Raw genomic sequence first — 14,310 nt, 5'->3', positions numbered from 1 at the left:
GAACTAAGCAAACTGTGAAAGTCATCACCAAGCTCCCTGAGTGGATTAGCGGCTCCAAAGGACAACACACATCTCTAAGTCATCCTGTAAAGTGACCCCGAAGCGTGGCTTGTCACACCATCCTGGGCTCGTTTACTCTCTGAAGGGCAGAGGGCGGCCTGATGCACAGCAGGTTCAAGCTCACGGATAATCCAGAGCATTTTGCACAATAACTCTGGTTCTAGCCAAGTCATGGTCCCTGCAGGGCCTGCCAGAGCAGAAGCTTACCTGCCCTGAGGTTGGTAGGGGGAACAGGCGATGGGGGCTATTTTTCACCAGGAAAGAGGTCATCATGTGCCTGGAATGATATCTCTGTGATTCTGCTACTAATTTGGTGCCTGTAACCTTGAAAGGCTGAGTCGTTTCTGAAACACCTCCCCTCCACATATAAAGGGTTGATGCCCTGAGGTTTCAGGACCAGACCGGAGCTGCTGCAAACCCTAGCTGCAATACTCACCCTCCTTGACACCGTATCAAGACAGCAGCAGATTCATCACAAAGGTAAAGGATGTTGAACTTGAGTGTACATGGGATGGAAGTTCATCTTGCCCTTCTCAGGGGGGAGTGAACGGAGAGAGTTCTTGTAACCCTGTCTTTTTCAGCCACTGAGGTTCATCTTTCCCTCTGAATTCTCACCTTACACCTGTTTGGGAATGGTGGAATTCCACTGCTTAGAAATCTCAACAGGACTTTTCCATATCAAGTTTATATATTTAAGTAATGCAATCAAAACAGCTCTGTGAGAGAACCAGAAATCTGTTCCAGTGTTCATTTAACAAGGCTCTGATAAGATGATTTCCTGTAAACAAAAACAGTGCATATTGAGGGGGAGATGCTAAACCTCAGAGGAATCAACATCCTTTCAAATAGAGATGCTCAGCTACAGCGGGCTCCTCAGAAGACTGATGCTTAAGAAGATGTACTAAACTCTGGTCTTTGTAATTCTGAAGCTGAGCTTCTTAAACTTTCCTATGTGCGTGAATCATCTGGGGATCAGGTTAAAATGCAGATTTTGATTCGGATTTTGGTCTTGATAAACTCTGCCTTCATAACAACTCCTCGGTGATACTGGTGCAGCTGGTCCACACAACAACTGAGATGGTTCTGTGGTGTTTCAGGGATTGTAAATAATCTTTAGACTTTTCAATGACTGCATCTTATCAAATCAGTGAAAAATCAAAAACAGTTCTGTTCTATTTTTAAATTTTGATTTGTATGTTAACATAGAGCAAAATGACTCTTCTGTGTTTTCTAAGAATTTATCACATATTCAGCTCTGTGGAACCACCACCACAGTTGGGATACAGAATAATTCCATCACCCCCACCCCTAATTTCTTCAGCTCTGGCTTTGAAGTTATGCTCTCCCCCTATCTCTAACCGAAAGCAGTTATTATAGGCTTGTTTTTTAGAGAATGTCATATCAGTTCATTCGCTCAGTCATGTCTGACTCTTTGCGACCTCATGAACCGCAGCACGCCAGGCCTTGCTGTCCATCACCAACTCCCAGAGTCCACCCAAACCCATGTCCAGATGCCATCCAACCATCTCATCCTCTGTCGTCCCCTTCTCCTCCTGCCTTCAATCTTTCCCAGCATCAGGGTTTTTTCCAATGAGTCAGCTCTTTGCATCAGGTGGCCAAAGTATTGGAGTTTCAGCTTCAACGTCAGTCCTTCCAATGAACACCCAGGACTGATCTCCTTTAGAATGGACTGGTTTGATCTCCTGGCAGTCCAAGGGACTCTCAAGAGTCTTCTCCAACACCGCAGTTCAAAAGCGTCAATTCTTTGGTGCTCAGCTTTCTTTATAGTCCAACTCTCACATCCATTCATGACCACTGGAAAAACCATAGCCTTGACTAGACGAACCTTTGTTGGCAAAGTAATGTCTTTGCTTTTTAATATGCTGTCTAGGTTGGTCATAGCTTTCCTTCCAAGGAGTAAGCGTCTTTTAATTTCATGGCTGCAATCACCATCTGCAATGATTTTGGAGCCCAGAAAAATAAAGTCAGCCACTGTTTCCACTGTTTCCCCATCTATTTGCCATGAAGTGATGGGACTGGATGCCATGATTTTAGTTTTCTGAATGTTGAGCTTTGAGCCAACTTTTTCACTCTCCTCTTTCACTTTCATCAAGAGGCTTTTGAGTTCCTCTTCACTTTCTGCCATAAGGGTGATGTCATCTGCATATCTGAGGTTATTGATATTTCTCCTGGCAATCTTTATTCCAGCTTGTGCTTCCTCCAGCCCAGCATTTCTCATGATGTACTCTGCATATAAGTTAAATAAGCAGGGTGACAATATACAGCCTTGACGTACTCCTTTTCCTATCTGGAACCAGTCTGTTGTTCCATGTCCAGTTCTAACTGTTGCTTCCTGACCTGCATACAGGTTTCTCAGGAGGCAGGTCAGGTGGTCTGGCATTCCCATCTCTTTCAGAATTTTCTACAGTTTATTGTGATCCACACAGTCAAAGGCTTTGGTATAGTCAATAAAGCAGAAATACATGTTTTTCTGGAACTCTCTTGCTTTTTCAATGATCCAATGGATGCTAGAAATTTGATCTCTGGTTCTTCTGCCTTTTCTGAAACCAGCTTGAGCATCTGGAAGTTCACAGTTCATGTATTGCTGAAGCCTGGCTTGGAGAATTTTAAGCATTACTTTACTAGTGTGTGAGATGAGTGTAATTGTGCAGTAGTTTGAACATTCTTTGGCATTGCCTTTCTTAGGGATTGGAATGAAAACTGACCTTTTCCAGTCCTGTGGTCACTGCTGAGTTTTCCAAATTTGCTGACATATTGAGTGCAGCACTTTCACAGCATCATCTTTCAGGATTTGAAAGAGCTCAACTGGAATTCCATCACCTCCATTAGCTTTGTAGTGATGCTTCCTAAGGTCCACTTGACTTCAAATTCCAGGATGTGTGGCTCTAGGTGACTGATCACACCATCGTGATTATCTGGGTCATGAAGATCTTTTTTGTACAGTTCTTCTGTGTATTCTTGCCACCTCTTCTTAATATCTTTTGCTTCTGTTAAGTCCCTACCATTTCTGTCCCTTATTGAGCCCATCTTTGCATAAAATGTTCCCTTGATATCTCTGATTTTCTTGAAGAGATCTCTAGTCTTTCCCATTCTATTGTTTTCCCCTATTTCTTTGCATTGATCACTGAGGAAGGCTTTCTTATCTCTCCTTGCTATTCTTTGGAACTCTGCATTCAAATGGGTATAGCTTTCCTTTTCCCCTTTTCTTTTTGCTTCCCTTCTTTTCACAGCTATTTGTAAGGCCTCCTCGACAGCCATTTTGCTTTTTTGCATTTCTTTTTCTTGGGGATGGTCTTGATTCCTGTCTCCAGTACAATGTCAGGAACCTCTGTCCATAGTTCACCAGGCACTCTATCTATCAGATCTAGTCCCTTAAATCTATTTCTCACTTCTACTGTATAGTCATAAGGGATTTGATTTAGGTCAGTGGCTCAGACAGTAAAGCGTCTGTCTGCAATGCAGGAGACCCAGGTTCGGTCCCTGGGTTGGGAAGATCCCCTGGAGAAGGAAATGGCAGCCCACTCCAGTATTCTTGCACGGAAAATCCCATGGACCGCGGAGCCTGGTAGGTTACCGGCCATGGGGTCGCAAAGAGTCGGACACGACTGAGCGACTTCACTTTCACTTTCCTTTGAGTGGTCTAGTGGTTTTCTCCACTTTCTTCAATTTCAGTCTGTATTTGGCAATAAGGAATTCATGATCTGAGCCACAGTCAGCTCCTGATCTTATTTTTGCTGACTGTATAGAGCTTCTCCATCTTTGGCTGCAAAGAATATAATCAATCTGATTTCGGTGTTGGCCATCTGGTGATGTCCATGTGTAGAGTCTTCTCTTCTGTTGTTGGAAGAGGGTGTTTTCTATGACCAATGCGTTCTCTTGGCAGAACTCTATTAGCCTTCGCCCTGCTTCATTCCATACTCCAAGGCCAAATTTGCCTGTTACTCCAGGTATTTCTTGACTTCCTACTTTTGCATTCCAGTCCCCTATAATGAAAAGGACATCTTTTTTGGGTGTTAGTTCTAAAAGGTCTTGTAGGTCTTCATAGAACTGTTCAACTTCAGCTTCTTCAGTGTTACTGGTCGGGGCATAGACTTGGATTACCGTGATATTGAATGGTTTGCCTTGGAAACAAACAGATTATTCTGTCGTTTTTGAGATTGCATCCAAGTACTGCATTTCAGACTCTTTTGTTGACCATGATGGCTACTCCATTTCTTCTCAGGGATTCCTGCCCACAGTAGTAGATATAATGGTCGTCTGAGTTAAATTCACCCATTCCAGTCCATCTTAGTTCGCTGATTCCTAGAATGTTGATGTTCATTCTTGTCATCTCCTGTTTGACCACTTCCAATTTGCCTTGATTCATGGACCTAACATTCCAGGTTCCTATGCAATATTGCTCTTTACAGCATCGGACCTTGCTTCTATCACCAGTCACATCCACAACTGGGTATTGTTTTTGCTTTGGCTCCATCCCTTCATTCTTTTTGGACTTATTTCTCCACTGATCTCCAGCAGCATATTGGGCACCTACTGACCTGGGGAGTTCATCTTTCAGTGTTCTATCTTTTTGTCTTTTCATACTGTTCATGGGGTTCTCGAGGCAAGAATACTGAAGTGGTTTGCCATTCCCTTCTCCAGTGGACCACATTCTGTCAGACCTCTCCACCATGACCCGCCCATCTTGGGTGGCCCCACACGGCATGGCTTAGTTTCATCGAATTAGACAGGCTGTGGTCCGTGTGATCAGATTGGCTAGTTGTCTGTGATTGTGGTTTTCGTCTGTCAGCCCTCTGATGCCCTCTCTCAGTGCCAACCTCTTATTTGGTTTTCTCTTACCTTGGATGTGGGGTATCTCTTCACAGCTGGAATCATAAAGGGTATATAGTTTATTGAGACTGGCTTCTTCTACTCAACATGAATGCCTCTGAGGTTCATCCAAGTTATTGAAAATATCAACAGGATTCTTTTTTATTACTGCACAGTATTTCATCCTTCAGATGTTCAACAGTTATTCACACATTCAAAGACTGTTGGTTGTCTCCCCTTTTTGGCATGAAAAATAGAACTGTGGTTAGGTGTACAGACTTTGCTAGAACATTAGCTTGCATTCATTGTTGTTGATTGGTGAGTTGCTAAGTTGTCTGACTTTTTTGCAACCCCATAGACTGTAGCCAGCCAGGCTCCTCTGTCCGTGGGATTTCCCAGGCAAGAATATCAGAGTGGGTTGCCATTTCCTTCTCCAGGGGAGCTTCCCAACCCAGGGATTGAACTTGCTTCTTCTACACTGGCAGGTGGATTCTTTACCACTGAGTCACCTGGGAAGCCGAGGTTTGCATTTCTCTAGGCTAAATACCTAGGAATGGAATCCTGGGTCATATGGTGAGAATATGTTTAATTTGACAAGTCATACATTGACAGTTCCAATTGCTCCACCCCTCTCCTCTCTAGCACTTGATATTGTCAATATGTTAATTTTTATTTTGGCCATTCTTATAAGGATATACTAGTATCTCTGCACTTTTTACTTAATTTGTAATTTCCTAGTGGCTAATGATGTTCAACATCTTTTAATGTTTACTTGTTATCTATTCATTCTCTTTGGTGAAGTGTCTGCTAAAGTGGTTTTCCCGTCTTTTACTTGGGTTGCTTGTTTTCATACTGTTGAGTTTTGAGAGTTCTTCATATACTCTGGACACAAATCTTTTGTCATAGACATGATTTGCAAATATTTTCTTCTCAATTTGTATCTCATCTTTTCATTCTTTTTTGGAGAGCAAAACTTTCTAATTTTGATGAAGCCCAATTTATTCAATTTTTTTTCTTTCATGGAGTGTACTTTTTATGTCATATCTAAGAATTCTTTACCTAGCCCCAAGTCACACACACACACATACACACAAAACTAGATTTTCTCTGTAAGAGTTTTATAGGTTTACATTTTATATTAAATCTATAATAAGTTAATTTTTATACACGGTGTGGGCCTTAGAGGATTTTTTGGGTTTGTTTTTGTTTTTTTTTTTTTTTGGCATATTGGTATCCTGTTGTTCCAACACTATTTGTCAAGACATGTCTTTGATGTGCTTTTTGTTTTGTTTTTTTTTTTTGCTGAAATCACACATCTACATTACTGTAGCTTTACAGTAAGACTTAACATTAGGTAGTATAATTTCTTCAACTTTACTCCTCATTTTCAAAAGTGCTTTAGTTACTTTAGTCCTTTTGCTTTTCCGTATAAGTTTTAGAATTATTTTGCCTTTAATTATTTTTAAAAATACAGTTTGGATTTTTGCTAGAATTGCAATAAATCTATAGATTTATTTTTGGAGAACTAATATCTCTGCTATGCTATCTTCTAATCCATTAACATGATATGTCTCTCCATTTATTAAATTTTTATTTTATTCATTAGCATTTTGCAGTTTTTAGCAACCACATTTTGTACACATTTTGTTAGATTTATACCTAAGTATTTAATTGGGGGGCATTATTGTAAATGGTATTATCTCTTTAATTTCAATTTCCAACTGCCCATTGGTAGCATACACTAATTTGTGTGTATTGAACTGATATCCTGCATCTTTGCTAAACTCACCTACTAGTTTTAGGAATTATTTTGTGACTTGCCTCATGTGCACTTGAAAAGAATCTATATTCTGTCATCATTGGATAGAGATCCAATAAATTACACTTAGATCTAGTTGGCAGCTGCTGCTGCTCAGTATTTTTATATCTGTGATGATTTTCTATCAGTTCAGTTCAGTCGCTCAGTTGTGTCTGACTCTTTGCAACCCCATGGACTGGAGCACACCAGCCTTCCCTGTTCATCGCCCAACTCCCAGAGTTTACTCAAACTCATGTCCATTGAGTCAGTAATGCCATCCAGCCATCTCATCCTCTGTCGTCCCCTTCTCCTCCTGCCTTCAATCTTTCCCAGCATCAGGGTCTTTTCCAATGAGTCAGCTCTTCGCATCAGGTGGCCAAAGTATTGGAGTTTCAGCTTCAACATCAGTCCTTCCAATGAACACCCAGGACTGACCTCCTTTAGGATGGACTGTTTGGATCTCCTTGCAGTCCAAGGGACTCTTAAGAGTCTTCTTCAACACCACAGTTCAAAAGCATCAATTCTTCAGTGCTCAGCTTTCTTTATAGTCCAACTCTCACATCCATACATGACTACTGGAAAAACCATAGCTTTGACTAGACAGACCTTTGTTGGCAAAGTAATGTCTCTGCTTTTTAATATGCTGTCTAGGTTGGTCATAACTTTCCTTCCAAGGAGCAAGTGTCTTTTAATTTCATGGTTACAGTCACCATCTACAGTGATTTTGGAGCCCCCAAAAATAAAGCCTGTTAATGGACAGGGAGGCCTGGCGTGCTGCGATTCATGGGGTCGCAAAGAGTTGGACATGACTGAGCAACTAAACTGACTGACTGACTGACTTACTTACTTTTTCCACTGTTTCCCCATCTATTTGCCATGAAGTGATGGGACCAGATGCCATGATCTTAGTTTTCTGAATGTTGAGCTTTAAGCCAACTCTCCTCTTTCACTTTCATCAAGAGGATCTTTAGTTCTTCTTCACTTTCTGCCATAAGGGTGGTGTCATCTGCATATCTGAGGTTGATATTTCTCCCGAGAATCTTGATTCCAGCTTGTGCTTCCTCCAGCCCAGCATTTCTCATGACGTACTCTGCATATAAGTTAAATAAGCACGGTGACAATATACAGCCTTGACGTACACCTTTCCTGATTTGAAATCAGTTGGTTGTTCCACATCCAGTTCTAACTGTTGCTTCTTGACCTGCATACAGATTTCTCAGGAGGCAGGTCAGATGGTCTGCTACTCCCATCTCTTAAGAATTTTCCACAGTTTGTTGTGATCCACACAAAGGCTTTGGCATAGTCAATAAAGCATGCTGAGAAGACAGAGAAAAAAGTAGTGAGGGTCTACTCCACCCAGTGGGACCACAGCTCCTCCTATCAGAGCTGGTGGGTTTTGCATCTCTGCAGGCCCTGCTGCTGGTCCATTCCATTGCTGCTGCCAAGCTCAGCAATGTGTATGTATTGGAGTTTCCTTGGTCAGCTGGGACACAGTGAACCACAACTAGCCGAGAGTCATAGGATTCTTATGAAGATAACTCTCACATCCCTCAATGTGGGTTTAATACTCTGAGTAACCAGAGACTTGGGAAGTTAAATGATTGGCACAGCAGTTAGCAATGGGCAAATGTGCCTTTGTCTCAGCTGACTCACTAAGATCAATCAGCCCCTGGGGCAGTACTGATGCCTCATGGATGGTGAAAAATTCAACACACTTTGTTTAACTGAATTCTATGAAGGTGTTACATGCTGCTGTTCTCTTTAAGCATGCATTAATTTTGTGAGGTAAAGTTTATAATTGTCATTGAAGTTATGGCTTTTCTGAGTTGGTGGTGATTGACTGGAAGGAATACTATTGAGTCTCTCAACAGGAATGCTTTGTGCTATCTGCTCAGTCGCTCAGTCACATCTGACTCTTTGCGACCCCAAGACCTGTGGCCTGCCAGGCTCCTCTGTTAGTGGAATTTTTCAGGCAAGAATATTGGAATGGGTTGCCTTATTTCCTCCTCCAGGGGATCTTCCTGACCCAGGGATTGAAACTGTATCTCTTACATCTCCTGCATTGGCAGGGAGATTACCACTGTGCCACCTGGGAATGCAGTCTGGTGGATGGCATTGTTGGCACTGTTGAACAGATACAGATGAATAGTCACTTATTCATTGAAGACAATCTTCCACATTTTCAAAGGACTTTCTGACTATTGATATCTTCCTTGTCACCTTTCTGCAAGCTAGAGTAGTTGTCCTTATTTCAGAAGCGAGAAAACACAAATGTTCCTGGAAATGTGTATTATCTGTGAGGGGATGGGCTAAATCCTAACAATGAGATGCTGAATCTCCAAGGAGGTTAGAACTGGGGAACTTGGATGAATCTCTAGTCCAAAGATAGAAGACAGTTTTTCTCTATTTATTGAGACATAACTTAAGTGTAATAAAATTCACCTGCTTTAGGTGTACAGTTTGATAAGTTTCAGCATTGTATACAGCTGTGTCACCATGATGAGAAACAAGATATAAAACATTTCCACAACCCAAAAACATTACCAGGCCACCCACCCCATCTGCTTCTGTCCCTATGTTTCTGCAGGGCTCTCACCCTAGGTCTCTGCAGAGTCCACTTCCCACACCCTGGGCACTCCTACCCACTCATCCTGCATGTCCCTACCCTTAGGAAGCACCCTGAGGCCCTCAGGCCAGGCCAGGTGACCTCAGGGTGCCCCTCACTGGCCCCACAGACTGGCCCTCAATGCCTGAAGCACTGCCACAGGAACCACTGCCACTTCCTGGCCAGACCTTCAGGATAAAGATAACTTGGAGGTGGGAGGCATTTATTCAATTCAACAAATATTTATTGAGCACCAGTACACCCTTTAATATATTTAAATAAAACATAGGATAATCTTATTTCCTAAAAGCTCTGGGAGCTTTCTGCAAAGTCAGTTGGATCTCTACTCTTTCGCCAGGAAATTGTGAGATCACTGAGCATTTCCAGGAGATAAGAAAATCACTCTCCTCCTTCTTAGGGAACAATTGGGGCAGGGGATGGGGCCTGGCCCCTGAGTATGACAGCTGCCCCACTTACCAGCTATATGACCCTGATAAGGTCAGATTGCTACTCAACTTCCTTACCTGCAAAATAGTGTCTACCCTGAAAGACAGCTGTTGCTGAGACATACCTAGGCCCGGCCTTCACTACCTTAGCCTCCCTGGAGCCAGCTCTGGACACAGACATGACCAACAGACAAGAGGACAGGATCAAAGACTGAGTTCTCACCTTGACTTGCAGGTTAGAATCACAGGAGGAACTTGTAAAAATCCTGACACCCAGTACATTTTCAAGGCTGATGAAATTAGACTCCTTAAGGAGGAATCCCTGGCATCCATTTTTTGTAAAGCTCCCCAAGTGACTCCAAGTTCAGTGAAGGTCAACAGACACTGATTCAGAAAGAAAAGAGAAGTATAATTATTTCATGTCTATAAAAAAAGTTGGGGGGAGGTTGTGATGATTACTTACTGCTAATTATTGTCCTATATCCTGTACAATTTGAGGTTTTAGAATTACAAAAGGCTATGTATATTTAGATCAGAACTCATAAACTGCAAAACACTTTTACATTTATGATCAAATTTAATCTTCAGAGAAATTTTAAAGATGAGGAGACTGAGACCTGGAGAATTATTGGCAAAGAGAAGGTGCATCAAGCTGATAGGTCTGGAGTAAACGTCTGGTTTCAAACCTGTCTCGCTTCCATCCTGCCCTAGGGTCCTTGCCCGTCCCTCTGGGAGAGCTGTGATCCAGAACTTCATGCTGATTCCAGACCGAGTATCCACACACCCCTTCAGGAGTTCCCTTGGATGTTAGTGCCCAAACAACTCAAACTCTGTCCAGCATTGCTCAGGGTTGCCCTGCACAACCCTCTTTCTCTGGTTGCCTGTCTGCACAGGCATGGCCTGGGCAGCTCCACTGACACCCCTCACTTTTGTTCACCACGTGGAGTTGACCTCTTCAGAATGCCTCCGTCACCCGTGCCTCTGCCTCCCTGGACACTTTCAGTTGCCCATTAACTCCTTTCCCTACACCCACTCTCACCCCTCAGCCCCTGTTTTGACCTGTCTGCTGGACCCACCGAGGTCTGGGAGTTGGGCAGTGGTCTCTTCATGTAAAAAGTGAGCATTATTGAGTATCTGACATGTATGATTCCACACACACGTGTGCATATACACACATGTGCATGTACACACATGCACGTGCACACCGAGCTGCTCGCTCTGTTGTGTCAGATGTTGGGACTATTTTCTGTGACACATCTCTTTAGTAAAGAGCCTGAAAATGTTCAGAGGTGTGCAGCCTGCCTTCTGCCTGTTACAGCCATGAGACCTCGAGCAAATTTAATCACTCCTCAAATGTCTCTCCTAGAAAATGAGGAAGGGGATATTGACTCATGGAGATACGATAACTAAAGGGACCAATAGCATAAAATGCCTGGCTCATACTTCCTGCTGATAAAAAGCTGAGAAGTCATTCATTTGTGAGGTGGAAGGAAGGACAGAGGTATTTGTCAGATGCTGGAGAAGGGTCTAGGCTACCCACTCCAGTATTTTGGGGCTTCCCTTGTGGCTCAGCTGTTAAAGAATCCTCCTGCAATGTGGGAGACCTGGGTTTGATCCCTGGGTTGGGAAGATCCCCTGGAGAAGGGAAAGGCTACGCACGCCAGTATTCTGGCCTGGAGAATTCCATGGACTATAGTCTATGGGGTCGCAAAGAGTTGGACCGAGCGACTTTCACTTCACTTGTGACATGCTTCAGCGGGGATCTTCTGCAGTCACATCCCTGGATCTCATAGATAAACCAGTGTGTCCCTATCACGAGGTTTTGTGCCTGATTGAGGTCTCCCTCGGGAGTTAAACAGCAAGGTCTGTACCTTCCAGAGTACAAGGGAGCATGTTCTGTGGGGGTTCAGTCGATATTTACTTTTTCAGGGGATGAACAATCAGTACGTCCGCCGGGAGGTCTTCTGCCGGAACACCTGTCACGAGCTCAAACGCTTCTGGGAAAGGGAAATTGGCAAACAGACTTACTATCGAGAATCAGAAGAACATCGCCTGGGAAGAAGTGCACTGAGAAAGTACGTGCCTTGTCTACTTTTTTATTATTAATTTTTAAAAATAAACTTTGATTTTTAGGGTGGTTTTAGGTTCACAGCAAAACTCCGCCACACAGCCTCTCCCACCAGCAACATGCCCCACCAGAGGGTACTCTGTTATAATTCATAAACCTACATAGACACATCATAATGACCTTCGCTTGTGTGTTTTTTGAAAGCAAAATTAATTTCCCCAGAAAAATGCCAGTCCTAGAAGTTGCAATTATTTTAATTTTCCCTGAATGTGGTCCTGCCACCATCTGTGGTTATGGGCAGTAATTTAAGAAATTCTTCCAAGTTAACAAGTGTACACAGCTCTCATCTTTATAACCAGAAAAATCTCTCCTCTCTGTCACCATTTCTAGTGTGTGAGGGTTACACTAAATTTGTGGAGTGTGTCAACAGATGTATCCATGAATAACAATCAAACAAAGGAGACAATGACCAGTTAATGGTCAGTGCTCATTTGGATAATGACACAGGATGTCCTGCACGGTTCTGGGAGGCTCTTGGCCCTCTGGTATGCAACCCTGTTCTAGCCAAGCAAGTCGAGTGGAGAGCAGTGACTCATATGAGCAGACCTGGGTTGCTGTCTCTGGAAACAGTGGCACTTCACCACCCTCACACATACAGCCTCTTGATGACTGCAGGGAGTCACCTACAGGCCACAGGAAAGGACAGGCCAGCTTGTCTGTTCCCACAGAGGGAACAGTTCAGTTGCTGTCTGTGCACTAAGACCACAGCTACTGTGTAGCCAGGGGCTATGGGGCATGTGTATGCTAGCCATTTTATCTCCTCTATTGGCTTTTTAGCTATATCTCTCTGTGTTATTCTAGTGTTTGCTTTAGGATTTATATACTTATCACAGTCTGCCTTCAAGTGATATATCATTTCCTGTAGAGGGTAAGAACCTTGCAATCATATGAATACAACTTTATATCACCTCTGGTTTTTGAAAGATAGCTTTGCTGGGTAAACAATTCTAGATTGGCAGGGCTTTTCCCCCCTCTTAAACTTTAAAGATATTGCACTTTCAAAGGAAATTTTAGAAATTAAGACTAAAATAGTACTCAAATAGAAAGAAAGAAAGTGAAGTCACTCAGTCATGTCCAACTCTTTGCGACCCCATGGACTGTAGCCTACCAGGCTCCTCTGTCTGTGGGATTTTCCAGGCAAGAGTACTGGAGTGGGTTGCCATTTCCTTCTCCAGGGTATCTTCCCAACCCAGGGATTGAACCCGGGTCTCCCACATTGTAGGCAGATGCTTTACCATCTGAGCCACCAGGGCTCAAATAGAAATGAGATTTCAAATATGTATATATTTAAATTTGCAAGTCCTCTGCATACCTTTTCAAGCCCAAACACACACATGCACACACAAGCATACTTAAAACACCTTCAGAATAAAAGGGACAGGAGCTTCCCTGAACCAAAAGTCATGGAGAGGAACACTCCATTTGTGTATATTTTGTTTCTGTTTTCAGGCTCAGGGAAGAATGGAAGCAGAAAGTGGAAACAAAGCTGAGACTACGCAACAATCCAGATGAGACAGAAAAGCAGGCTAACGTTGGCCAAGAGCTGCACTGACACCAGAGGATACAAAGCACTGAGGTTATTCTGCCAGGACAAGCCAGTGCAAATCCCTTAGTCCCTCTGCTACACCATACATATCCCATACCATTGTTTCCCCACCTGTGAGGGGATTCACCTGGGGATCCTTCTCCAGTGCTGAGTGGGAATTATTAGCCGAGATAGTCCTCTCTTCATGGGAGCCAGAATATTATTCCCAGCACCTCTAAAGATGGAATTATCTAACATCAAAGCTCTATGCAGCTTACTTTATTTCCATATTATTATCTTCCAATTTTGAAATCCCAATATTTGAAATTCTAAGCACACAAGGTGGGGAGGGGGGTGATGATTTTTATAGTCATACTGGGTTGACCAAAAAGTTCACTCAGGCTTTTTGATAACATCTTATGGAAAAACTCAAATGAACTTTTGGCCAACCCAATACTTTCAACATTTGCACAGTACTGTTGCTCGACATTTCTCCTAAGAAACAGATCATGTAATCCTTTCTCTTGTTTTCTTTTAATAAGAGAAATGCACCTATCTGCAGCAATAAAAATATTGTAAATAGTCAATAGTATAAGGTTCATAAATTAATTGATCTAATACTATGTTTTCTTCACATGAATTTAATTGGCTTATTCAAAAACACGTTCACATCGAACCACTCAATAAGATTAGGATAATTTTAGTCTAACTTGGTTGTCATGCCATTGCTGGCATGTGTGGTCTGTGTTTTGGCCATTCAGACATGCAGGATCTTAGTTCTCCTGACTAGGATCAAACCCACACCCCCCACAGTGAAAGCGAGAAGTCTTAATCACTGGACCACTAGGGAAGTCCCATGTGGTCTTCATTTTCTTGCTTTAAATCTCCATATGCTGGCAGCTCAGCTAAAGTATATCT

The 14,310-nt window shown here is 42.7% G+C and overlaps 1 protein-coding gene across 1 annotated transcript; it reads left to right on the top strand.

Moving 5' to 3' along the window:
* Positions 1-382: 382 nt before the first annotated feature.
* On the top strand, positions 383-14,020 carry FAM240A (family with sequence similarity 240 member A). Its single transcript, XM_059880125.1, has 3 exons — positions 383-540; positions 11,669-11,814; positions 13,317-14,020. Exons 2-3 carry the CDS (start codon positions 11,672-11,674, stop codon positions 13,417-13,419), a joined length of 246 nt encoding a protein of 81 aa, XP_059736108.1. The 5' UTR covers positions 383-540; positions 11,669-11,671; the 3' UTR covers positions 13,420-14,020.
* Positions 14,021-14,310: the final 290 nt, after the last annotated feature.

This window comes from Bos taurus, chromosome 22 (assembly GCF_002263795.3).
Source record: "Bos taurus isolate L1 Dominette 01449 registration number 42190680 breed Hereford chromosome 22, ARS-UCD2.0, whole genome shotgun sequence".
In the NCBI taxonomy this organism is placed as follows: domain Eukaryota; kingdom Metazoa; phylum Chordata; class Mammalia; order Artiodactyla; family Bovidae; genus Bos; species Bos taurus.
This window is presented reverse-complemented; position numbering and strand designations above follow the sequence as displayed.